General features: G+C 39.2%; 2 protein-coding genes across 3 annotated transcripts; one reads left to right on the top strand and one right to left on the bottom strand.

The window, feature by feature from the left end:
- Positions 1 to 365: 365 nt before the first annotated feature.
- dao (D-amino acid oxidase) lies at positions 366 to 6,232 on the bottom strand. Its single transcript, XM_023958467.1, has 11 exons — positions 6,115 to 6,232; positions 5,460 to 5,660; positions 5,274 to 5,388; positions 4,916 to 4,992; positions 4,626 to 4,691; positions 4,231 to 4,285; positions 4,004 to 4,108; positions 3,837 to 3,919; positions 2,283 to 2,400; positions 2,004 to 2,102; positions 366 to 1,928 (listed from the first exon to the last, which is right to left on the bottom strand). Exons 2-11 carry the CDS (start codon positions 5,651 to 5,653, stop codon positions 1,803 to 1,805), a joined length of 1,038 nt encoding a protein of 345 aa, XP_023814235.1. The 5' UTR covers positions 5,654 to 5,660; positions 6,115 to 6,232; the 3' UTR covers positions 366 to 1,802.
- Positions 6,233 to 6,310: 78 nt separating this feature from the next.
- On the top strand, positions 6,311 to 26,439 carry ssh1 (slingshot protein phosphatase 1). Of its 2 annotated transcripts, XM_020705935.2 has the most exons (15): positions 6,311 to 7,293; positions 11,085 to 11,122; positions 17,124 to 17,224; positions 17,840 to 17,904; positions 18,289 to 18,410; positions 18,969 to 19,037; positions 19,432 to 19,497; positions 19,740 to 19,934; positions 20,029 to 20,122; positions 21,422 to 21,550; positions 21,745 to 21,791; positions 21,902 to 22,048; positions 23,041 to 23,241; positions 23,326 to 24,019; positions 24,107 to 26,439. In XM_020705935.2, the coding sequence occupies exons 1-15, from the start codon at positions 7,213 to 7,215 to the stop codon at positions 25,115 to 25,117; spliced, it is 3,060 nt and encodes a 1,019-aa protein (XP_020561594.2). In that variant the 5' UTR covers positions 6,311 to 7,212; the 3' UTR covers positions 25,118 to 26,439. The 2 variants fall into 2 exon arrangements, with proteins under 2 accessions (XP_020561594.2, XP_023814234.1); XM_023958466.1 differs by lacking the exons at positions 6,311 to 7,293; positions 11,085 to 11,122 and adding an exon at positions 11,150 to 15,313.
- Positions 26,440 to 26,969: the final 530 nt, after the last annotated feature.

Genomic DNA, 26,969 nt, shown 5'->3' with positions numbered 1-26,969 from the left:
TGGAAGTGACTGACTCTGACACTTTATTGACTGATATTTAAACAGTTTAACATCAAATTGAAACCTCATCTCCTGTAATCTGTGCATTTCTGTGAACACCTAAAAAAACAAAAAAGACTCAGGTGTCTTTGTTCGTAAAAACCCTGATGCTGTTTCATTTACAAAAAGAGAGACTTTGATCAGTCTTATTGAAAAAAAAAATTAAAAAATGGATTAACAAGCACGGGTCAACCAAGTACACTCCTGCCCGCCAGTGCTTGAGATTTAGTGCAGCATTATGTGTGTGTGCGTGTGTGAGCAGATGTTGTCAATACTGGATGTAAATGTGTACAATATTACAGTAAATACTATTTCAAAAACAATAAGAATCATGTCATTTATTGCTGAAGAATATATATTAAACATTTTAGTTGAAATACATACATTTAGGCAGTTTCTTTACATGGTTGATTTTAAGGTGGGGGGGTCATTGTGGAATGTGTACATTTCACAGTTCCTAATAAATAGGAGTCTGCAAAGTTTGAGGGCTGGGGCAACACCTAAAAACCTGTTTCGTTGATCAATATTTTTATTTCTGTCCAGCTGGGCCGGGGTGGTGGTGCTGTCTGTGTGTTTGGAGGTGTGACTATTCAGCAATAAGTGCTTCTGTTGGTGGTGTCAATCTCATTCAGGTCGATCACTGATGTGGTGGGATTTTAGTGTTTTTTACACACATATACGGTCACAGGCAGACAGTTGTTTCCAGTTGCAGCTCAGCTATAAGTCCACAAAGCTGAATCAGGGTCAGGCAGGAAGGGGTCAACAAGTATAGGAGCATCAAAGGAGAAACAGGAGGTCAAAATCTAGGTGAGTTTCAGGGCAGGCAAACTGAGTCAAATACAGAACACAAATGGCACAAACAATATTTCGCACTGAGTGAGGCTCAGTACAGAGCTTAAGTTTGCTCTGGTTGTCCGGGGACAGGGAGTGTGCACAGGGGTTGCTGGGAAATGTAGTGGTTAGAACTCTGGAGACGGCTCCCACTGGAGACCAGAGGAGGAGACAGAGTTCTGACCTCTGACACATACATGTTAATCAGTTATTCATTCATTCATTCATTCATTCATTCATTCATTCATCTTCTTCCGTTTATTCCCTTTCGGAGTCACGCGGCTGCCACTTGCGGGCGAAGGCAGGGGGCAACCTGGAAAGGTCGCCAGTCTATCTCAGGGTATAAGTCAGTTGTTTGCTATTTTATTTGCAACTTTCTTTGACACATATAAAGATTATTGTGTTCATTGACATTTGAGAATAATTGACAGTAACAGATTTAGTGTATTTGTATAAATATCATAATAATTATTGTCTGTATTTGAAGTATATAGGACAAAAATGCTATATTTTCACATAGACATTACAAACCCACAAATTATTGCATATCATAATTTTGTTAAAAAAGTAAGATTTACAAATTGTAAATGTTCTTAGAAAGGCACATTTCTGTTTCATGGAAGTTATGTTAAAAGATCAAAATTTGAAAATGAATGTGAAGAAACTATACTTCCAAACAGTTTTTCTGTCATTTTAAACCCTACAAAACATAAATTATATACTTCATGTAAGGTATTGGAATACTTTTCTGGAATTTTCTAATTACTACAACAAAAGAACAGCTGCTTGATCTTCTTTTGTCATTTTAACATCATGTTTAAGTTAGTTCTATAACCCTCTCAGACATCCTTACTTTAAGTGCATTTCATCGTTTATAATGCATACATATTTAGTGAAAAAAGGTGCACAGCAAAACGGACTGGTGAGCACGTCTACAGACGAGCTTTTGTAGCTTTGTGCTTTTGCTGAACGATCTGGCCGAACAGCCTGGCAGCCTCCTGGGCGCAGCCTCTGTGAATGGTGAGTCCAAAGCCTCCATGGCCGTAGTTGTGTATCACCTGCACGAGTGTGGCAGGAACTTAAGACGCTGACTGGGCACAAAGATCGTCCTGTGTGTGCTTTTTCATGCTTACCTCTATTGTAGAGGCGCCTGACTGTAAAGTCTCGCGTTCCAGGCGCACTTTGCTGCGGACGGGCCTGAGACCAGCCCAGTCCTCCACGATCCTGGCATGCTGACAGAAAGAGGAGCAAGAAGATGCAGGCGTGAACAAAACATAATATTTAAGCACTAAATACCACTTTTGGGAACTAGCATTTTCCGGGGTAAGTGGTAAATACACTAACTAGCAATTGTGAAAATTCAATTTAATTGAATTACAATTTAATTTCAAGGGCGTCTGTTTTTATCTGACCTTGAGGCTTGGTTCCAGCTGACAAGCTTCTTCCCACATATGCTTATGGTCGGCAGAGTTGTTTTGTTCGCTCCAATTTCCTAACTGGAAAAGCCCACCAACTGTCACGAGGCGGCTCCTGCATACAAAGAGGGTTTGTGATGCAAACGCAGCTTTCTGGCTTCACTCTAGAACAATCATTGATCAAAATGAATCAAAGGTCGGGTCAAACATTAAGTATGATGTCTCAGCAACAGCAGCTGCATTCCTTTCTCAACTTTAGGATGTCGAATTGCATTGATGTAATTCATACATTTATTCTATCTAGTTTTTTATTTAGGATATTTTACTCTGAAATACGGTACTCAATCAGACTTTGATAATTTACAATCTGAGCCAAACGGATCTTTTCTTTTTAAAGCTGTTTAATGCTATGTTAGCAAATCAATGACACTTTCTTAACAGCGGATCTTTAGCTCAATTCTTTTGACTACCATAACTCTTCAACCAATTCATGTAATTTCAGTGGATTCTGAAGCACAGAAAAGCAGCTTTCTGCTGATATGCAGCACTTTACAATAGTGAAGTGCTTACACAATCAACGTAAATCAGCTGATTCAGTCGCAGCTATGCTCCGTTATGCAACACTATACCAAAGTATTGTTTTGCATAACGATGTGAAGCCGATATGAAAGACCACTTTACAGAATCAGCTGATTCCCATTGATCGCATAAACAGTCGCAGAGTTACGATATTTTAAAGATACGGTGGCCCTGAGGTGCAAATCACGCCAACAAATCACTCAACGCTCAAACATGTAAAAGATCACAACGCCAATTTAAAAAAAAGAAAAAAAAAATCAATTTTAGGAATCAAAACAAAAAGCAAAACATAATTATTAAGAAACCCAACGCAATTCCAAAAACAAACAAAAAACAGAAAATTTCAGAAAATAGTAATTTCCAGAAGTCAGGATCAAATTTTAAAGAATGAAACAAAATTGGGTCCCCTTTTTCAGAGTCTGTGGTATGACACGGCTGAGGATTTGAACTCGCGACCTGCCTTTCTCAGGGCGAACACTCTACCACAAACCGGCTCAGTGGCCACAGCCACTCCAAAAAAATTCTCAATCAACTCTTTACCACAGTATGGGCAAAACGTCCTTCTCTTTCCCTCTTCTTCAAAACTCAGACGTCATCATCCAATAAACAATAACCTCTACCTTTTTAGATTCCTTGTTTTTTGTTAGATTTCATTGTAACTTCTGAAAATTCTTTTAGAAAGCAAAAGTAATTTTCAGAAATTAGTTTTGGTGTCTGGAATTTTGTTTTGTTTCCTAAAATGCAATGTTGCTATAATTTTTAGTAACTGTTGTTGTGATCTATATAATGTTTGAGCGTCGAGTGATATGTTGGTGTGATTTGCACTTCAGGGCCACCGTACACAGACCCTGTGTTATTTAGGTGTCGCTGGCAACATATTTGGTGTAAATGGTTTCATCTGAACAGATCTGAAGGTGGTTTTAAGAGCAAGTTGTAGGAACATGTAGTTCTTATTGGTGCCTCTCTCCTTACCCTGGAATGATGTACGGTGAGTTGTACACTCCCGTCTTCATGTTGTGGGTGATAACCCAGTGTTTCAGCCAGGGAGCATCCACCTTTATCCCAGAGACCACAGAAAATAATTAAATTCCATGGTTCATTTACAGCAAATGACATAATCATAAAAGTCTTAGTGTCACCTTTATAATCTGCCCTCGGCCCGGCTTCAGGTCTGGGTCTGGCTGCAGCTCTCCTGATCTCACCCCTGTGCAGTTTATGATCACGTCTGCCCCGCTCTCAGACAGCTGTAAATAGCAACAAAAAGGGAGTATTAAAATATTTCTTAAGGCATAAAACACTTGTAAAATGTACGATTTACATAAAAAATATTCAAAATCTCATATTCAAAATTAAAACCTTTACTAACCTCTTTGAAAGAGTTTATTTTCTTGTTATAAAATTTGACCCCCCTTTGTTGAAGCCTGCAGAAATAAATGCAAAATGGAATATTTTGAGCAAAAAACATCTGTAAAGTAGATCTCTAAACAAAGGTTTTTTAAAATTATTAAATCTTTCAAAAAGTTGTTAACATGTGCACATATAATGTAGATTCTGAAAAATACATTTACCGGTATGTTGTAAGTTAGCCACACTTAAAAATTGCTTTTTGGGATTTATGACCCCCATTTGAACTTCTTTTAAATGTGTTTCCCTCCATCACAGTCATGAGCAATGCTGTGCTGTTGCTAAACTGGGCAAAACGCTGATAAACTCCGGAAAAGTGTTGATTCAGCACCAGCAGAGGGGAGGTTAATGACTCACCAGTCCATCAACCACGGTAAATATGACTTTCCTTCCACCATCAGAGCCGTGTTAAACCAGCCAAAACTGGACACATTTAAAGAGACAGTTGTGTTACAGTGTAATACTGTGTTATAAATACTGGGAAAAACATGAAAACAAAACTGAAAGACTGACAAAAGGCAGGGATTGAGACACCAACAGACAATGCAGTTTGTCTACGTTGGTTATCGGAGGTCATATTGCAGCATGATGTTTGATGTAAAGTGGGGAAAAACACAGCTTGTCACATGTTTTTGCTTCATACTCACTTGTATCCAGGAAACAACTGCAGTTCCCGTTGTGTGAGGTGTCTGAAGCCGAGGACGGCCTCTTTGAATGAGGGATCCTGCAATCCAGAACAATTTACAGTGAAGCGTTTGATACTATGAGGTCAGGGTGCAGAATCCCAATTAATGCGGTTTGTAAACCCAAAGTTTAGAGAGGCCTCTCCGTCAATGCAGTGCTGGCAGCAGGCCTGTGTAAAAGCTAAACACTGTTCTGTGGTGGAATATAGATTTACATATATGTATTGTTCTGCAAGATAAAACTTTTACAACACAGAACGTCTTGATCTTTGTCAAAGGCTAACAGCTCTTATCTGTGAGATCAGTTTGAAGCAGTACTCACTGGAGCAGGTTCAGTGAAGATGTTATAGCCAGACTGAAGGAATACACCCATTTTAACAGACTCGGGTGAGTTAAGCCAGCTCAGCAGGTAGTCAAATGTCTCCTTGTTCCATTTCCTAAAGTTGTGGGACACATATAGGATTAAAGCATATCCAAAAAACAGTCAATCAAAACCGACTGCACTCACGTCTCCTGGACATTGCCCTTGTCATAGAGGTATGGCTGCCAGAAGCCTGCAGCTCCATCGCTGGTGGTCAGTGGAGTGAATCGGTCTGCATACACCTCAATGGTGAGCGGACTAACCGTTGAGTGATACTGCTCATAGATGCTCTGGGCCGTGGACAGGCCAATGACGCCAGCTCCGATCACTGCAACCCGCATGTCTGCACTGATAGGAGCAAAGGCAAGTTACCTCACAATCATAATAGTGTTCAAATGCACACTACTCCTTAAAGTAAACACCTATGAAAAAACCTTCAATATATATCTAGAATTTAATGTATGTGGCACTGTGTTTGTGTATTTCATAAATAATATTGTTACTATTGCCATCTATAAATGTGTATTTTTGATTACCACAGGCAGGAAAAGTCACATTTTTTAGTTACTCCTGTAGCAAAAACGAAATGTAATAGCAGAAAATTATGACTTAATTTATTAGCATATTCCTAAACTGCACAGGATCATTTTCTAAAGTGATGACGTCGATGGTTAGCATTTTGCGTTAGTTTTCGAGATGTCAAACTGAAAGTAAGGAAGTTTTATAATACCTACAATTTTGCGGGATATTCCCCTCAAAAAAGAAAATCATTTACGTTTTAGAGCGAAAAGTTTTGACATACCGAAGAGTTGGAACGATCCACGAAGACTCTTCTTTCAGTTTCTTCTCCCACGAGTTCACTTCGGTCGCTCACTGGGGCAGGGAGGGGCGGGGCGGGGCGGAGTCTTCCACGAAACGACCTGTGTTGCGTTCAAATGGAATCGTTTAAATGAGTATCATGCAAGATGAGTGATTCAAAGCAATTTAATGACGCTTTCAAAAAAGTCCAGGGAAAACCCATTTTAAACTGAAAGCAGTGATACAAAAACTACTCAAAATTTGAGAAAAAACACAGTTGATCACTTTGTAAAGGCTAATTCGATTTATTTGTCAGCAATATACTAATGTGCACCACACATCTACAACCATTTTGTTCGAAATATGTTATTTATTTTGACTAACTTTAATTAGATTATAGGCCTACAAATAATTTCCCAGAACCTGGAAGAAGAAAAGTTTTCCTTATTTTAAGTTTCAACTTAAAACAAATATATAAAATCTTATGAACTACAACACAACCAATTTATTTTACATTAAAAAGGAAAAAAGCAAACATTTTGTATTTGCTAAGTTTACTTTTGACAAGGGCACATTCTTCTTGCAAGTGACTTTTGTTCTCTGCTAGCAGGCCGTGGCAATAAAGATATAAAACTTCAATCTTTGACCTCTGGTGAAACTGGTGCCACATTAACAAAGAATTGCCAACAAAACTTAAGAGAACTAACAGGAATTGTGTGAATAAACAACAAATATGCTGTCACCTATGTAGCCAAATGGAAGTTCAGAAAAAGCACTTTATTGCTATTTTTATCCCTATCTGTGAAAGCTTTGAGAGCCCCCCCAAATTTGGTTTGTCTTTTTTTCTCTAAAATGCATCATTCATAGTTACTTTTCCAGTGTTGAGGTAATAAAATGGTAATATTCTTATTATAATGACTGCTATATGATGGGTGAGACCTTAAAGCGGCACAGACAGACAGCCCATCCTGCTTCTGCGGGGTCCAAACACGCTTCCTCTCCCCGTCATTCACCGCTTGTATGAACCGTTAGCCCCACAGAGCTAGCTGCAGATCTCCGGGCCATAGCGGCCGGTTCGGTGCATCACCCTCACCTTCCAGCCATGGCATTGGTTACCCTGCAGCGGTCCCCGACTCCAAGCGCCGCATCCAGCGCCAGCACAGCGACCACAACTGGAGGCGAGGTACGGCCATGTGTGCAGCGATGGGATGCTCCAGTGTGGAGGTCTACGTGGTGTCAGTGAGGATGAGGGATGCTGCCGAAGCGAGGCCTGCGCATTGAAGCTAAATTAGCACAGTTAGTTAACATGTAATGCTAGCTTGTTAGCTAACTACAACGCTTTAATATGCAATCTACGATGGCATATATACTAATATTTGAAATGTACAATAATATCGAAATAGAAAATTAAACGAAAGAAGTAACTTTAAGAAAAGAAGCATAGGCTCATTAGTTAACAGCATTTGGTCCTCTTATGCTCAAAGTGCATTTTAATATTCTAATGTGCCCCATAGCTAACTTAATGTTCATGAATAGAAAATTCAGAATTTTCTGATTAGCAAATCACAACAGAACACGACTATAAACAGCAATTTGTTGACAGAACTCTTACGTTTGTTGTGATTTAATGTTAAATATCGATTGTTAATGTTTCAAACCGTTTTAACAAGTTAGAAACCGTTTTGTTTGCTATCATGTTAGTTTCAGCTTCTATGGTAAATAATCGCCAGGTCTAAAGAGGCATTAATTACAGGAGACTTTAATTCTTGTCATATGCAGTTCCAGCTTTCTTTTAACGGAAATAATCATAACAACAAATAATTTAATGTTGAAAAAGGGCATAAAATCAAAAACATAAAATGCACATATAAAGAAATTTATATACATATATTTTCTAGCACTTAGGCATTACGCCAGTAGGGGGAGCTACTCACTTGTCACAATGAGAAGAGTCTTCTTCCTGAGCTGTAAACGATTTGCTGTGAGAAATAACGACTCACCAATGTCCCTTTCTTGGTACTCATAAATATTTAATCTTCATTTTTGTGTTGTTGTTTTTTTTAATTAAGCAGACCTGACAAAGCTTTTTTTCCTGGTGATAAAACATCAGCAAAATATCCTTACCTTTGTTGTAAGTTACAGCAAATAAACCTAAACTTTGTTTAAGAATTCTTTTCCACACCGCCTTTGGACTTGGCTGTTGGCAGCGTGGGTTCAAGATGTGACAGCAAAAGGAGGCAGAAATGATTGTCTGCAGCTATGATGTAATCTTTTCAGGAGGTATGGGAGGGGTGGGGGAGTTGGGCCATGTTTGTGGTGTTTGTGGTGTAGGGAAAGAAAACCTGAGTAAACAAACCACATTAGGCTTTCAATACAAGACATTACTACTTTCTAAATACATATTAGTATTTTTGATCTTTAAAAAAAACAGTTGGTCATTTGTTAGTTTTTCTTTAGTGGTAAAATAGCCTTTTTAAGATTTTATTTGGTTATTCCAAAAGCAGGTCAGCTGTGTCTCCTCAAATATATAAATGTATGTTTTTACTACTCCCAGTAAAATATGCTGTGTTTATTTCTCATGTAGGTTAATCAAACAATTAGGGGTGTAACGGTTCATTTTAACGATTTGATTTATATCACAATTTGTGGTTGACGATCCGATTCGTAGTCGATATTGGTTCATTTTGAATGATACGATTCACTGACTGAATGGATCCCTGACACCTTCAGCCAAATATTCAACCAGTGTAACTTAGTGATAAATAACCAGGTACTCAACAGTGCAGGTGTAGTCGTACACATTCCTTGAATTTCTTGCAAGATAATCAAGTGTAAATTAAATATGTGAACAAACAAACAAGTAAACAAGAATTAATGAAAAATCCATTCAACTTGTAGTTTCATAAAGTTCAGCCCACTCTTGTTTTGTGTGTTGTCCCCTGTGATGGCACTTGGTCGTTTTTAGTAAAATAACCTATGTCTACTGTAAATCCAAATGGTATTTTCCAATATCAATATAATCAATTTATTTTTATTTAAAACAGTTTCATAATGGTATAGGTTAATTTGCTTCTCTTCTGGGTTTTTTCTTAACTTATCTCAGACAGATCGATCTGATTGGATCATAGGAATGGAAATTGATTTGGCAATTAATTGATTAATTGTTACCCCCCCTTTACATACAATTATAGATTTAACTTATTTTTTATTGTTCATGTTTAAGTATGAAATCTTTCTTTTTAGTGACAAAAAAGTATTGCTGTATAAGAAAAAAAGTTACTCTTATTAAAAAAATACTTTAATTACTGCTCGAATAATCACGCTAACACAACACTAACATTAATGCCCATAATCTGGTATTTTAAAATATAAAGTAAAATGTAAAAAAATAAAAAGAAGTATATTTTTTTCCAATAAATAGTATGGTTGCAGAATTCTAGATTTTTTGCCAAAAAGTTCATATTTTGTTTGCAGATACAAATAACTAATATTAAAACCTTTTATTTATTTGCTGATGACATTACATCAAGTCTCCCCTTTTTTCAAATTAATAATTGTTGTGGTAAATGAAGATTTACCACAACAATCACTGCTGCTTTACAAGTCTGCTGCCTGTCTCTTCCATTCTAAAGCATCTCTGACACGTTGTAGTTTGATTCCGACGTGTTGATGCGGTTATCATAGTTATGTAACTTTATTGGCAGGTCGTAGAATCAGACATTTTTGTTCAAGTCAAGGCAGATGATAACTTTTTTTACGCAGATATCTGCTGAATGGGATATTTTTGCAAATAATCCCATGTAACCCCAGAATACAAACAAACATAAAGTAGCTGAAAACAGCCCATAAAGCTCAGATGGATTACTGGTTTTTCATTATCAATCGACTCAACTACAGATGAAAATAGCCAAATCAAACTTTGGAGTGCTACTTTTCTAGAGTAAATGGAACTTATTACAAGCCACCTCTGACCCCTTAGTGAATGAACTTGAGGAGACCTTTTATTCTAGGGCTGCATGATAAGAGGAAATCTCTCGGTTTGCAATTATAATAAGAATAATAATTGATACTTTATTTATCCCACAATGGGGAAATTCTTCTCTGCATTTTGACCCATCCCCTGGGGGGAGCGGTGAGCTGCAGACTAGCCACGCCTGGGGGGTGACAGCTGGCTGGGGAGAGTGGGGATTGATCTGTCAACCCTTTGGTTGTTGGACGACCTGCTCTACCGCCTGAGCTAAACTGCCGCCCAGTGATCGCTATTGCGATGACAATATAATTTACAAATATCAAAACAACCAAAAAAATCATTTCCATGTGACTGCAACAGTTTCATTTAAATAAGAGCATAACTTAAATTACACTCCAAATGACCCTCGTCTACATAGGAGGCAAGCATCTAACATTAAAGGACTGCATCCGATTGGTCAAATGCATAAATGGATTTATTTGTTTTGTTAAATACTACAAGCTGCCATAAGATTGGTTTAGCACATCTAAGGTTACCATTTACTGACATCTTTGCCCGTTTTTGCAATATAGGTACAGTATTGCACAGCTTGATATCGCGATAACAATAAATGTGCGACTTATTTTGCAGGCCTATTCTATACCAAATCAAGAGCCAAACAGGTCAGATGGTCAGGTCAACTGCAATTACAGGAATATTTTGCTTTTCCTCTTTAACAGCAAACACATATATTATCAATATTCATCCAATATTCAACACTTTATTTTAGCTATTCCACTGTGTTAACACGAAAGTAATCTCAATCTCAGTGGAGTGAATACTCCGTAAATTCAGATTTTTCTTTTCCTGTCCTTTGGTATTTAGGTTCATTTGTTTTAGGAAACCATTTCTGCTTTTTTTTTCCAGTTCTGTGCATTTAGGTGAGAGCTAAAAATGGTGCTGGAGAATGTTTATTATTACCGTCACCTTGACTCAGTGTGGTACAAATGTTATCTGTGTTGCAGGATTTTGGGAGTGAAGATGAGCGGCGAATAAATCAGAGGTGAGTTTACTTTAACTTTGACGGTATGTCCCGCTTGTTGCGTAGTACATGGCGAAGCAAAGCACACAATCCAAACAGGTGTTATTGATGGATTTACTGTAGCCCTGTCTCTTAGTCATGATGGAAATCTGGTGTAGTGGTAGACAAGCTGGCATCAGTAAATGAGAGCAGGTGTTGTAAATATCTGTCTGTCTTGTTGGCACAGTCATCGGTTCTTAATATAAAAAAAAACATGTTTTTTCAGCAGTAACATGCAGTTTATTTATTAACAGTTGCAGTTATTGGGTTTATTCTCGAGCTTTGCATCAAAGTGAAGTCATTTTGCTCTTTTTACAGCCTTTTGACCCACTTTTCCAACAAAATCCCTACCTGGAAATGACTAAAAGTCCCTCCATCCTTACTATTATTTGGGTTGTTGAAGTTTTTGGTTCATTTTCTGAACTGCTTCAAATTTAAAAACAGGTTAATTGAGAACCTCTGATACTATATAGAACTAATGTTTTTTTTTACAGGAAAATATGACCCGAAAACTGAGTTTAACAGGGGAGAGAAAGAAGGAACATAAAGGAAAAGTCCAAATAAGAAATTGACAAGAAGTTAAGAGTAACCAGACATTCTAAACACTGTTGGGGAATGATGTAGAGCAGCTGAATGCACAGGGTCTTTCTATGTCATAACAGAAAGTATGATAATACACAGAACATGGAAATACCAAGGTGTACGTCAAGGTAAAATACTAGAAACAAATAAAAAATTATAAAAAATGGTCAAAATGTGGAATGGTGTAAAAAAAAGGATAAATGGGAGAGTATTTGTTAGTAGTAACGATTATATCATTTTACTATTTCTGTTAATGTCTAAAGAAAAACACTACATATTGGAAATACTAGCTGTGGCCGGACCTGTGCCAAAACCACTGACTGTAGGTGCGATCTGGACCGAGTGAGTGGGACATCACTCAAAAGAAAATGACTTGCTTTTGGTTCCAACAAAATGAATTTTTTTAGCCTTACTTATGCCGCCATGTTGGAACCAGAATCGTCGCTAACAAGTAATGGGTTTGAGTCGCTCTAAGTCAACATTTTTTAAGGCAACCTCTCCCAGCAATCAGGAGTGAGTTTGTTGGTAGTTCACACCCCTACCATTTGAAAATGTGTTTGGGAGAATCTGTCAATCAAACACTTTAAGCGTTTGATGAGAGACCATGTCCTATTATTGAAGCATGTGATTGGTCAGTTTATTACTTGCACTATGGGAAACTATAATAAAAAAAGGCAGGAATAGCAAGAACATGTTAAAACTTGGTAGTAGAGCAAGTAGGTTATTCTGACAAATAAAATGGCTGAGTAATAGCTCTTTATTTCTCAATGGAAGGATATGGGACTTTGGGTTCTTTGGACCAGCAGGTACTTCCTGTTTGGAATGCCAGGAGGGAGGAACTGCTCAGTCCAGTTTTCTTGTACAGTCAGTGGCTTAAAACGTAACATTCCGTTCACACCAGTTGTTTTCCTAGGATAGTCCACTTTGTTTGACTGCTGGGAATTTAGGTGCAGACCAAACAGGTGACCTGTGCTCCTCTGAGAGTGAACTCTGCAGGATAATGTGAATCTAGATGGACAATTACCAGACAAAAGTAAAAAGGCAGAAATTGACTTTTGGGCTGCACATTTTAAGTAGAGGGAAAAATAGCTCAGTGGTAATCCTAAGAAGGAAAAGTTTCTAAAAGTTAGGAAGTGTCTCATGGATGGAGGAGGTGACGGCCCTTTTATTTTATATAGATGAATGACAGCAGGACTCTTTTTTTTTCTTTTGTCTTTATTGAAAGAGTATTGAAACCTGTTTTTGTGGAATAAGGAGCAATGTCACACTTAACTCTTTTTGTCAGTTACACAACAGCCCATTCATTCTCCCTGACGAATGTATGTGTGCAAGAATGATGTGTTCATTGTGCAAGTCTAGGCCCGCTGCTGGATGTTTAACATTTTTTGAATGATCTATAAGCCAGATGTTGCAATCAATCTTGCAGTAAATGTATGATAATCGTACAGGAACATGCCTTTTATTTGACAGAAAATTGCATTGCCGTGTACTGATTTGGTAAAGCATCGGTGTGGTTACGTTTGCTGATGGACATCTGCACACTGTGCCACGTGGGTGTGTTTGTGCTCGCTGTTTTTAACTAAACTGAGCGATGATAAGAAGATGAGGGGCTAACGCAGGCCAACATAAACACCACACAGGTGTGTATGGCTCTGAACCAAGCCTGGATCTTACTTTACCACCTTGTGAGGTGGAGAGTTGAGAAAGGTTGGAGTAGGATGTGTGCTTGGATGTGCTCAGGCTGAGGAGGAGCGGTTAAGCTCAGAGGGAAACTGTCAGTCAGAAAAATAAATCTGTGGGTTTGTCTTTTTTGTGCGCTGCAGAAATGACACTTTGGGATAACGTTTAGTATGTTCAAAAAGGCAAAACAAAGACGCAAAGTGCATTAAAGTAACTGCACCCTATTTTCCCTTGGTTAAATGAGGACGTCCTGGTTTCCTGCCTCAGCCCGTCTTCTCTCTGCTGATACCTGAAGAAGTCTTTTCCTCTGTGTTGTGCCTTTTCCTCTCTCTGTGCCTTTCTGTTGTGTCAGCGAAAAAAAATGCTAGTATGATGCAATTGAAAGCCCCAAGTGGAGGCTTTTTCCCCCCTTCTTTTTTTGTGCTGGTGTGCGAAAATCACCCTGAGAAGCTGTTTTGGACCAAAACTGATCCAGTAAAAATGTCTAAAATTGCTATTTTGTTGCTGTTTTTTGCTGCATTCGAAGACCACTTAGTGTGTGTTTGTGAAAATTCACCATTTGCTATTGTCCAGATATATGAGGAACTAGAGAAATTAGAACAAGAGAAAACTTTTAGGTATCACTATGATGAGATTGTGTGAGACCTTGTGGCTGCGGAGGGAAAACTGTCATCCTCAAGGAAGATTTATCTGGCTTATTTTCTACTTTTGAGATACACTTATACCCAAAACCTTTTTAAAACAAAGTCCTGCTGCTGTCCCTTCCACAAACATACAATAATACACTCTAAGGTTTCTACCAAACTGTCAGTTGAATGTGAAAAGATTAAGGACTAGTTATTCCCACTTCTGTGAGGAATCCACTAGATTAGTGGTTGTGTCCCTTCACTGTGTATGTTTAAGGTTTGCAAAGCCCCATGACAGAAACAAAGTGCAAACCTTAAATTATCCTTTGCTACTAATTATCTACAGTTTTAGTCAACTTTCTTTTTTGTTGCATTGCATCGTATTTCTGATCTTTCTTTCGCTGTCTGTGAGGAATATTCAGAGGGAGTGCAAATGTTGGGGATATAAAAGGCGCGCAGTATGTCCTCCTTAACCTGCCGTAATCGCAAATAATCTCAGGCAGCGTGTTTGATGCTACATGTGAGCAAGTGACAGCTAGCATTGGCCTCTTGAGGGAGAGATTAGATAATCCTTCTTTTATAAGCTTGTGTATAATGAGATTTGAGTGGTTTGGGGCAGTGCCAGCTCTTGTAATTGCCTGTACCACTGTCTCCTGGCCCGTATGCTGAGATTCCTGGAGACGCTTTTGTTGTCTGTTGGCTCTTGAACACGCTGTTGGAAATGAGTTTCAACCTTTGTAAGATACCGGACGTGTTTAGAATTTAAGGAGGTTTGTGCTGACAGACGGGCACATTCATCTTAAAAGCTGCTCTGGAATGTCTTAATTCCTTCGTAGAGACTTTTATCGTTCTTCATAAAGCTGTTACAAGGAAGATGCTGGATGGATGCATGTGCTTGAGGTAGTGGGTGGAGTCTGCAATGTGCCCCTGCAGGCAGAAAGCTGACTCACTTGCTGAGACACTCCGATGAGGACGGAGAAGAGCTAACCAGAAGGAGTGGCATCTGAGAAGACAGGACCTTTTCACTGAATACCACTGATGAGTTTGGACTGACAGATAAGTCTGTCACCCAGATGCTGGAAGGAAGCGCTTGGTCCTCCTCCTTTACTCCTCGCCTGTTTTCGGGAGGAGGATGAAGAAGAGTTAATCTGCGCTGGGGAGACGTGGTTTGCATTTGGGTTAACAGGATGCATCTGGTTGTGGGACCCATTCAGGAGGCCATGATGAAGATGTTACCTTATTTTGTGGAGAATGCTGTCTTGACCCAGAGTGAGATAAACCGCATGTGAGTAAATGAGTTTTAAAAAGTGTCCTTGATTTTAAACCAAAAACTTAAATGACTTGCTCCAGATTAAAGTGGATTTAATTTTAAATGGTTTCATTAACAATTAACTATAATCTGCCTGATTTCTGTTCCTCTGTAACTGACTATAGGACTATAGGTGTAATATGAATATATATGCACATTGGCAAACAGTTTGGATTGTTAGCAGATGTATTTTTAGCTCTAGCATTTGTGGACAAACTGAAAGCAGGGTGCTGGAAAGACACAGACAGCCCGACAGAAGCTGTTCAATTAGGCTGACTGCTCTTGATTTACACATGAGAAAAAAGTTTCACACGTCTCTGAAATTATGAAGTGTGTCTGTCGGGTTACAAGTTTAAAGAGCACCAATTAGTGGTTAGGGTGTACAAAGACCTGACATCGCATATTGCCACGTTCACTCCATAATATTTTCATTTTGTGACGTCAAACCGGCCCCGTTTATGCCATGTAAAGGATGGAAAGAACCTAAAAACTAGCACAGAGACACAAAAGCTCTCGTTAAAGAAGTGTCCACCCATGCAACTCATGACAAAAGCGCTTTTTGTTCTGTTTTGCTTGGGAGTGGGGGGTTAAAATTGATTTTGAAATATGCAAAATAAAATCCATTCTTCCCACAAAATGCTTCATTTCAGTCAGGCTTTCTTCTTTGTGTGCCGTTTTTGATGTCTGATTAAAAAGAGCTGATTCAGAGAGCACATTTTTCAGAAGTTCTTTCAGAAGAATTTCATTTATGAAAACCAAATGCAACTAGATTTTTTTCTTTCTTTCAAATATGCTTGGCAAGTTACCATGTCAAAGCTGTTTCTGTTTATCAGTGTGTCTGTTTTCATAGGGCTGTGGTCCATTTTATAAAGAGAAAAATTTTTTATATTTTCCCAAAAAAAATATTTTTGTTCCAAGATTTTTTTTTTTCAAACATTAAAATTTTTCTTTTAAGAAATAAAAGCAAATCACACAACTGAAAATCATATTTTGCCTCTGGTGCCACCTAAAAAACAAAACAGCAACTCTAAACTAGGATGAAATCCATGTATAGTTCATGCAGCACAGTACAAACAAACAAACAAAAAAAAGGAAAAGACGACTCAACATACAGGTTGCATGAATAAGCCTATTGTTGTAGACTTGGGTTTTGGCTCTCAAGTTCACATTTACCAACCGTCACCACCTCAGTACACTGATGTCATTATAGCTGTGTGTAAAGGCAGGTTTTCTTGGATTTTGTTTTGCTTCTGTCACTCATCAGTTCAGTACTTGCTGAGTTTCAAGACTCCGTGTGCAGAATACAGACTGCCAACAGGTGCTCTGATGATCACGTGCACACTCTTCAGTGCAGATTTGAGGTCACTGCAAAAACTGGGTAACACAATTAGTGCAGTTAGGTCTTTTTGTTTTTTTATTGGTGGGGTGGGTGCACCGCATTGCTGCAAACCAGAGAAGACCTGACAGATCTCCTCTGAGTGAGGCACATGCAGCAGGGAGAAGACAGATAAGCACAAATGAAAGATTGATTCATGGCTGTGGCAGATTGGAGTTCAGCTCCTGCAACGTGGCAACTTGGCTTTTCCTCAGAGTGCCAGCAGCAAACAGCTATGTTTGATGCTTATCTTGCTGGCTCTTTCTAACTCAGCTGAGCTGTCCTGTTTAATGTTAAAGAGCGTGTTTTCTCTTGTTTTTCTATCCTTGGCAAAGGTTGAAGTAAAGGTGTTGTAAATGTTTAAAGCGTGCGTTCCACAGCCGGTAACTCTTTAGTTGCATTTGTTTGCAGCTTAAGCGAGAGCTTCTTCATGGTGAAGGGTGCTGCTCTGTTCCTGCAGCAGGGAAGCAGTCCCCAGGGCCAGAAAGCCCATCCTCCCCACAAACATGCAGGTGAGAACCACATGACCTCCTGTTGATCGTGCTCCTCATCTCCTTTGCATTGCATTTCAGGCCTGTTAGGTGCTGCAGTGTTTAGCGCTGCAAGCAGATGTTGCGGCCGAGGTGAGGAGAATGGATACCGTGGTGTCGATAAGCGTGTTCCAGACCTATAGCTTAGGCAGATTAGAGCTTAAATCTCACGTATGGCAGCACTGTGGGAAAAACTTCTGTTAACGATTAAGGGAAGGCCATTACCATTTGTCTAACCCCACACAACCTTTCTTAGTCTCACTGAGACAAGTTTCCTAAACACACAGGTACACAGCTCTGAGAATAGCCTCAATGTTGATTCTAATAAACAGAAGCAGAAAAGATGCAGCAAATGATGGAAGGTTTTGTGTTTATCGTTGATACACCTCCTCGCCTAAAGACAGATTGCTGTGCTCAGTTTATTTTGTCTTTTAGTCCTACAAGACTAAAAGACATCTCAGATTTACAAGAAGCATGTTAAACCTCTTCAGTAAAATCGACATTTTGTATGTTCATTAGGATGCCAGCATTGATCTTGTTAGTTTTACTCCGTGCTGTCCATTTGATCAGATGAACAAACGGCATCTGTCCCAACAGGTGACCTACCCCAACACTTACAGGTGATGATAAACATCCTGCGCTCAGAGGACAGAATCAAACTGGTGAGTCACTGTATGAATACCTCCATTCATTAAAAAAAAAAAACCAAAAAAACAACATAAACACACATTGGCAGGAACTGAACACCTGCAAACCCTCGAATGCATTTTATTGCACACTTATGTGCTCACTGTAATTATGAGCTCATTGCTAATTTGAGGGGAGGATTGCAAAATGTTTCCATAGTTTACACGTGCGTATGCGCTCGTGTTACATTTACTACCTTTGTTTTCTCATATGTTGTAATATCTAAGACAGATTTTTGTCTATTCTTGTTTTGTACATTCAACTGGGATGCTGTTTAAACAAGAAGTTGGAGCTGACATTTTTGGTTAGGCTGCACCAAAATGAAAAGCATGGTGGAGTAAACTCTGCCTCCTGTGCAGGCGGTGCGGCTGGAGAGTGCACGGTCAGATCGCGTACGCTACATGGTGGTGGTGTACACCAGCGGTCGACAGGACACAGAGGAGAACATTCTTCTAGGAATCGACGTCAATAACAAAGACGGGTACAGAGAAGCTCATCTTATTGTGTTTTTGGTTGTTTTTAACATGTTCTTGTGGTATTTTCTCTGATAATGGAGGACATGTACACAGGAAGTTAAGCTTAAAACTGCATATCTGAGTATTTATTCATTCAAAACCTTTGTGCTATGGAGAGATGCATTTCTATCAACAGATATACAGATTCTAGCTTTCCTTTTTTTATCTTAAAAGGAACAAGGGTTGCTCAGAGGCGAATTTTTGATGAACAGCTGCCGCTCTGCAGAAAATATGTTTTTTGATTTAGGCTTAAAATGACGTAATCATAGTTAAAAGACCGTTGAAAATGCTTTTTAAAAAGCTCAAAATATGATCGAAGTGGGTCTTTATAATCATTTTTAATGTTTGGGATTAAGCTGTTATTGTTTTATTGATTTTAAAGTAATTTTTGTGTTTGTTGTGTGCTCTATGTTCCATTGAAAGAGTTGTGTTCCTGTACAGCTGTATAAGACATTTTATATTTTAGTTGCATGTATTATTGTCAGTGTTCCTTCATCATTTCTTCATTTCTTTCCCTTTTCCAGAAAAAGCTGTTCAGTTGGAATGGTGCTACCTCTGTGGAGTGATACAAAGATCCATCTGGATGGAGATGGGTGAGTTTTTATAATTGTAGTCACCGCTGATAACAAAAAAGGGAGCAATTGACTCATTTAGACAGTTTTGGAAACTTTCTCAAACCAACTTCAACAATCCAACCTTTCTACTAAAATTAGTTTAATTAATGTTGTTTTTTACCTTCAAATACCTGCACATTATTGCTACACCCTAAAAAACTGCTTTTAGTAATAAGTGGAAGAAAAATCTTGCAAGTGTGATCAGCCTTTTCTCTCACCGTGTTCTTGTAAAATATATTTTGACACATTATAAGGAAAAAGAAAATGCTTTCTTATGTTGAGCTATTTCTGGATTACTCCCCAATCTTTTTGGTTCATTGATTGAACTGAAACTATGTGACCAACCATTTTTTTCTTTTTGTCCGCTGTTTAGGGGCTTTACAGTGAACACAGCAGGTCGGACGCATGTCTTCAAACCTGTGTCAGTGCAGGCGATGTGGTGAGTAATCCCCCTCAGGACTCACTGTTGCTTTCACTGCACACCAGTCTACTGAAAGGCACTGCTGCAGTGATGCAGACGGAGGCAGAGCTGATTTATTATGCCCCCTACTGGTATGAAGCCACGTCTTTGCCTCATACCAGTAGGTTTAAGGCCATTGATTGTTTTATTTTTTTGGTGTATTTTGAAAAGTTTGACTAATGCATGTCTGTATGTGATTTTATTTTTGAACAAATGTCCAGGTCCGCCTTGCAGGTGTTGCACAAAGCTTGCGAAGTTTCTCGCAGGTTTAACTATTTCCCTGGAGGTATAGCTCTCACCTGGATGGGCTACTACGAAAGCTGCATCGCTTCCGACCAGAGCTGCATTAACGAGTGGAACGCCATGAAGGACTTGGAGACGCCACGGCCAGATTCACCCATCATGTTTGTCGACAAGTAAGCAAGGCCATGAACCAACACGGAGACAAATCCCTGCTGGAAAAGCGATGTGCCAAGAAGGATTCATAGCATGATTTGAATGTCTTTTTAGGCCGTCAGAGAGAGAAAGAACAGAGTGCCTTATTAAAGCCAAACTCAGAAGCATCATGACGTGCCAGGACCTCGAGAACGTCACCTGCAAACAGGTAAAAGCATGAGAGCACAAAACAGTTGGTAATCATGGCCTTTTATGTGCTTTCATTCATTTAAAGTTGCTGCATTAATTTTATTCTCTTAAAAATAAAAAAAATAAGATTAATCGATAGAGTAGCTCTTTTTTTGACTAGTATTCCCTAACTCCTAACTTTTTGTTAAAACTTGTTAAAAAAACATTTAATTCTTTGCGGGGGAAAAATGAATACAAATGTAAATGACAGTTCAAATAACTATTACATTAACTGAGTTTTTAAGCATTTCTTGCATTTCTGCTCTTTGTCAGGTCAGTCGTTGCATTTACAAGATGACATGCATAAGAATTTTCTTTATTTACTTGCTTATTTTTTATTTATTTAATATAAATTGCCACCCTGGTAATTAATTCACGGTACCTGTTTAGAATAAACAACCAAAGTAGAACTGAAGTGGGAGCTCACTTTAAAGACACCTAATTAGTCAAACTCTCCCTCTTTCCATTAAAAGCTTTTACATTAAAAATACCCTTTACGTCATGGGTTTGGCTGTTGTTTATTATTATTTTTACAAAGGATAGAAGTCTTTAAAATGTTGATACAGCTTGATTTGCTCCAGCTGTTGCAACACCTCCTAACGGCTAAAGTTACCAGAGTTTGTTTTGGAGAATTCTCTGTATATAATCATGTCATACAGGATTCTTTAAACTGTTTTTTCTGAACTACAAGGTATTTGGTTTGAGAATTGGTGATTACTCCTTAATAATCAGATATTTCTTTTTTTCCCCTTGGTAATCAAATATGTTGTTTGGTACAATTAAATAATTGACATCAGATTTCCATATCCACGTTTAGGAAAAGTGTATTTTTTTTATTTTTCATCAGCAAAGGGCATTTCTTATCTGTGTTTCTTGGTTTGATTGAACTTTCGATTGAAGGTTCCAGCTGATGGCTCTTCGGCGCAAATCTTTTTGTGTATCAGTGCTGACCAGTTTCCGTGCTGTTGTATTTATTAAGGAAACTTCAGTTTTACTTGGGAGAATTTGGGGGTTTCCAGGTCTCTATTTTGATATCTGCCCTTATCGTTAAACAAAAATTTCCTGTTTTTAGGATCACAAATGGTGAAATTCCTGTCTGGAACATATTTTTGAACCATTTTCCTGGTTGTGCATTGAGCGTTGAGCATTACCTATTTGGTTTATCAGATAAACAAAAGCTTCACTAATAATTGAAAAAGAAAATACTAATGTAAGTTTTCCTTCAGCAAAACCTTGCCAGGAAATCAAACTTTATTGCAATTTAATTTGTATCTTGCAGATCCGCACAAAGTTGGAACAGAACATGAACTGCAACCTTAAGGAATTCAAAGAATTCATAGATAATGAAATGCTGCTAATTCTTGGCCAGATGGACAAAGCTACTCTCATCTTTGACCATGTCTACCTGGTAGGAAGTGCTTTGCATTCACTAAAATCATGTGAAAAACAAAGCAGTATGAGCAAGTACAAGTATAATCCCAAAGCCTTGTGTGGTGTTTACATAGTTCCCTCTGTGAAATAATCAGTTTAGACCTAAAGAAAGGCTTACCCTAAAGGAAAAATTCACAATCAAAACAATGTTTTTTCCTCATTTGTTTTCAGGGATCTGAGTGGAATGCATCTAATTTGGAGGAGCTGCAAGAGACGGGGTGATTTATTTTAGATAATGAAGCAGCTACAATAACCACACACAACACATATTTTCATTATCATTCCAACAAGAAAAGAATGTGGAGTTCCTGTTATCTTTTTTTCTCAGGGTGAGTTACATTCTCAACGTTACCCGGGAGATTGACAACTTCTTCCCCGGGACGTTCAGTTATCACAACGTGCGCGTTTACGATGAGGATTCCACCGACCTGCTAGCCCACTGGAACGAAACATACAACTTTATCGTCAAAGCAAAGTGAGTCTACAGGACAGGAAAATAAATCCATCCAGCCGTTTTCTTAACCCGGACTCTAACTCAGCTGGTGTTGGGCAAAGGGAGGGTACACCCCGGACAGGTCGCCAGTCCGTCCCACTCACCTACTTACTCACATTCAGTAAGAGAAATGATTTGAGAATTTGCTTATTAGTAAACTCTTATTTATCTTTAATAAAACAGTGTTTGACTGATTATTGTTAAACATTTACAATGCATTGTGTTGCTGAAACACAACCTGACAGGCAGCAAAAAGTGAAATTATTCCATGATACGTACAAAGATTACAAATGTTACTCCTGTATATGCAAATTCAGGCTTCTAATATACTTCGTTAATAAGAATTACATATTCTGACAAACAACCCTTAACATTTGCAAATGCTCAAATAATTATAATTACACAATAGATGTCTCCTCTCAACAAGAACTTTTTCAAATGTTAGTTTTTTGTTTGCATTTTGAAAGACTTTACAGGAAAGTTTCTTTTTTCAATGCTGGGTTGTCCCTCATTTGTTTGGTGTAACGTATTTGAAACTTGACCAGCTTTTTTGAGTTGCCACTTTGGAATAAACTTTAGTTTCACATCTATAACTGGTCATTCCAAGTAAGATTTTTAATAAAAACAGTGGTGTTTTATGATCCTCCTGGAACCAGCAAAGCAGTTTCTGTGACCCCAAACAGAAGCAAACCCAAATATGAGTCTCCTTGTGTTAACATTTAACAAATGCTGTAAGACACTGAACACCACTGACACATTTATTATCCAATTTATTTATTATAATTAAATCATTACTAAAAGTAAAAACAAGAATTGGACTCCTGTGTTGGTTATACTCTGTCATGACTCCTGTTTGGCTTTTCTTTGACTTTTCAGAGTAATGTTGTTGAGATAAATCCTTGAGTTTAAGTGTCTGGTTTATTTAAAATTTGTCTCTAAATGTGTTTGCTGTTTTGTATTTACTAAACCCACAGAAAAAATCACTCCAAGTGTCTTGTTCACTGCAAGATGGGCGTCAGTCGCTCTGCTTCTACTGTCATCGCCTACGCCATGAAGGAGTATGGCTGGTCGCTGGAGAAGGCCTACAACTTTGTTAAGGAAAAGAGGAACATCACACGACCCAATCCAGGTTTCATGAGGCAGCTTGCAGAGTATGAAGGCATTTTAGATGCTAGGTAAGGCCTTTGGTTATTTTGTTTTATTTTTTCAAATTTCTCTGCTTTTTTTTCTAATGCGCAAAGAATATTCTCTGCTTCCAGCAAACAGAGACACAACAAGCTGTGGCAACCTGACACAGATTGTGAGATGGCGGACAGTCAGCAGGGGTTGACCCAGCACTGTGGGGGTGAGGAAGGAGAACATCTGACTCCAGAGCCTGGACTGTTTCACTGCTGTGAGGAAGAGTTGTCAGAGAAAGGTGCAGCGTGTCCCTCTCAGTACAGGACCGTTGCTCTGGAAATTGACCCAGCCTACAACAACTACTATTTCCGCCGACTCTCTGACTCGGCCCTGGACAGCGAGCCGTCAACACCAGTTCGCGGGCCTCCTCTTCTCAGCATGGAGAAAGTTTTTATAGAAATAGATGATGTGGAGCGTGATGCTCTGTTGGATGATGAGGCCTTTGATGGTCAAGAAGGCCTGCCGCTCTCACACCTTGGGCCCACAGCAGAAGGTACTGCCGCCCAGACGTGCGGCCGTGGCCCCGAGCCTTTGGAGGAGCTGCGCCTGAGGCTGGAGTTCAGCACAGTGGAGGAGGAGGATGAGGAGGAGGTGCAAAAAGAAGAAGCGGAGATGGAGGTACTAATGCAGCCAGACGAGGGAGGCGGAGGCGAAGGAAACAGGAGTGAAACCCAGGATGCAGAGGGAGATGCAGAGGGTATGGGGATGGATCTGGCAACCCTCAATGAAAACTCCAACAACAACAATCGCTTGAGCTTTGTGCATGACTGCAATGTAAGTTTGACAGGTAACATAACCCCATACCTTCAAACGAAAAGTAAGTCATTGTAATTTTTTGTTTTTTGCTTTTCTTACATTTAGGAAAATGCACCTGTCATCCTTCTTCCAAGTGATACTTCTATGCTGTCTAGGTTGGATCAGACTAAGTCCTGTTGGAAAAACGAGTCTTTAGCCCCTACTCCTAAGCTTTGCCTTAACCCCAGCTCTACCCCAAAAGTCCCAAGTGCTATTTTCCCACAGTCCCATAACTTTCCTGAAGGTGTCCCATCTTCAGTGGAGCTGCTGTGCCCCTGTGGCCCGCTGTGTAACTGTGCCAACTGTGCTGCCTCTCTACCTGCTGCTCCATTTGACAAAGACGAGAACCCAGGAGAATCCGGGCAGCCAGTGGAGCTGGAGGACGTTGGTACTTTCCTTGATATAAATACTGACACTAGTGAGAGACATTCTGCAGGAATGCCTGAAGAGACTCAGTTCCTCTGGAAACAGCAGGAGTCCCTGTTGCAGCTCCATCAATCTGGGTTGGTCCGCCAACGTGCAGAGAGACTAGAGAGACTGTCAGGTTTGTCTCAGCAGAGCCTGCAGACTTTGAAACCTTTGCAAACATGCCAAAGGTCCCAGAAATGTTCCCCCCACGATAACAAAGAAGAGGAGTCCTCCAGTTTTGCAGGTGACTTAGCTAATTCTTCAACACCATGCCAAGTGCGGTCAGAGTGTCCGATGGTGCCACTGACCAATGAATCCTTGTTTGGGGCGCTGGGGTCTGGGCTTTTCACACCCACCTCGTCGCCCCATGGCTCCACCCTAACACGCAGCTCCAGCAGCGATAGTCTCCGCAGTGTTAGGGGAAAACCTGGTCTTGTGCGGCAGAGAGCACAAGAGATTGAGACCCGCATGCGTCTGGCAGGCCTGACCGTGCCCTCCAGCTTAAAACGGTCCAACTCTCTAGCCAAGCTGGCCAGCCTGGACCTGTCCTCCGAGGACCTGTGCTCAGCATGTTCCTCTGATGCAGGAACGCTGCTGCTTATGACTCTGTCTCCAGAGCCAGACCTGCACAGTCCAGAGGCGTCACTTCCAGGTGACCCTAAAAGTTGACCCCTCACTTGTCACTCTGTGAGATTTAGAGGGCTGCACAGATTTTAACCTTAGGAGAGAGAAAAAAACAACAAGGCTAACTGTTATGTGCGAAGAAAATCCTTTCTTTTGCCACATTGTTGTTCAAACTGCTGTTCACAGTGATGAAAGTCACATTGCTGTATCTGACAAATGTTTTAAGCCATCAGTTCACCAGTAACTTTGTTTGAATCGTGGACTCAAAGTGCCTTAACCAAGAGACCAGAGGCACAGAACTGTGTGAAAGTGAAGAATGAGATGGTATGACCTCATCTAGAACATTTATCTTGCAATCCATACCTTTACTCACAGGTACCAAGTGGGAGTCTACATGAATGAACTGTGTTTGATAAATGCATGGTTGTTTATCAGACTTTGATCTTTTGGGGGGGTTGCATTTATGAAGCTCCTACCAGACAAGCACCGGGCTGGAGTTTAATCCAGTTATTTTGGCTGCACCACTTAAAAGGAAGAAATCAGTTTTGACGCAAAACTGACTGCACACAGATAGATGAGTACTATGAACGTGTAGAGGAAAAGTTTTAAACTTTTGCCAGAGGCAAATTCACTGTTTTCAACAAACAGAACATATCTGTTTCTGTGTTTGTTGCTCCTTTGCACTGTTTGCTTTATTGCTACACAGCCAGCAATCTTCCAGAAAAACATCAAAGTCGTGTTATTATATTTATCGTTACCAACGCTAAATTAGTAGGAGGCTTGAGTGGAAATCAAAACCGAGATGTTTCAAGTCACGTTTTAAAAATCCGCTGAAAGTTTCTGACTTATATATATATATATATATATATATATATAAGATGCAACGTGAATGAAACATGTAGTCTACAGATTACTCATTTCAATTTGTTTCTGCCAATGGTTGTGCTTTTTTTTGAAATGTTAAAAACCAAAGTTATTTTTGGCTGTCTTTATTTGGAAGCGGCACTGATGCTAAAAAAACAACAACAACGATGTGAATCATAATGTCAATCGTTCAAGTGCTGTCACCGTTTTTTTTTTTTTGCACCTTTGGGAGGAATAAAGAGACTCAGAGGAGTCATCAGGCTCATAGATGTAAAGCTTTTATGCTCATATCATCCATGGGTTTTAAGCTTTTGTCACCCCTGTGACAACTATCACAATAGGTTACTTTACATTTATGTAACCATTTTTTTATATTTAAGTATGCAGTCATTTTTGTACTGTACATTGCTGTAGTTGAAAATGCAAATTGCACTTTTTATGTTTAAAAAAAGATGTACTGTATATGTTACTTGTTGGAATAAACTTTTCTTTTACAGAATGTATCTGAATCAGCTGGATTCTTTTATTTTTTTTTGAGCAAAGGACATTTTGGAAACATTGGAAGACTTATCTTGCTTTAACCTTAAACTTGCTTAACCCTTTTTTTTGTTACTTGAAGCCACGTGTGGCAAATAACCAGTTTTGACAGAATAAAAGCTTCCTGAAAAGAAAAAGAACAGAATCCCATGATTTTAAAGCTAAAATGTATGTCCAGTTCCCTCATCCAAAATGAGTTTGTGCCCTGAGGTTACATCATAATGCCCTCATCTGTACGCTTTGGCAGGAAAACTCTTTTCAACAGCCAACTTATATAACATTCAGCTGGCCATTGGTGTTTTGATGACATCAGTAAGTCACTTAAGTTATACGCGCTCCTTCATCCTGACCTGTGTGTGTGCGTTTGTGAGTAGAATGGGTTGTGGGGGAGAGGGGAAGTGGCAGAAGGGTTTTATTCAAGTTTGTGTCCTCATAGTGACATGAAATCTGACACTACGCATACAGAACATGGAAAGTAGAGAGCGAAAACGTGACA

The sequence above is a fragment of the Oryzias latipes genome, chromosome 9 (genome assembly GCF_002234675.1).
Source record: "Oryzias latipes chromosome 9, ASM223467v1".
Lineage (NCBI taxonomy): Eukaryota > Metazoa > Chordata > Actinopteri > Beloniformes > Adrianichthyidae > Oryzias > Oryzias latipes.
The sequence above is the reverse complement of the archived record's forward strand: the minus strand, read 5'-3'. Positions and strand labels throughout refer to the sequence as shown.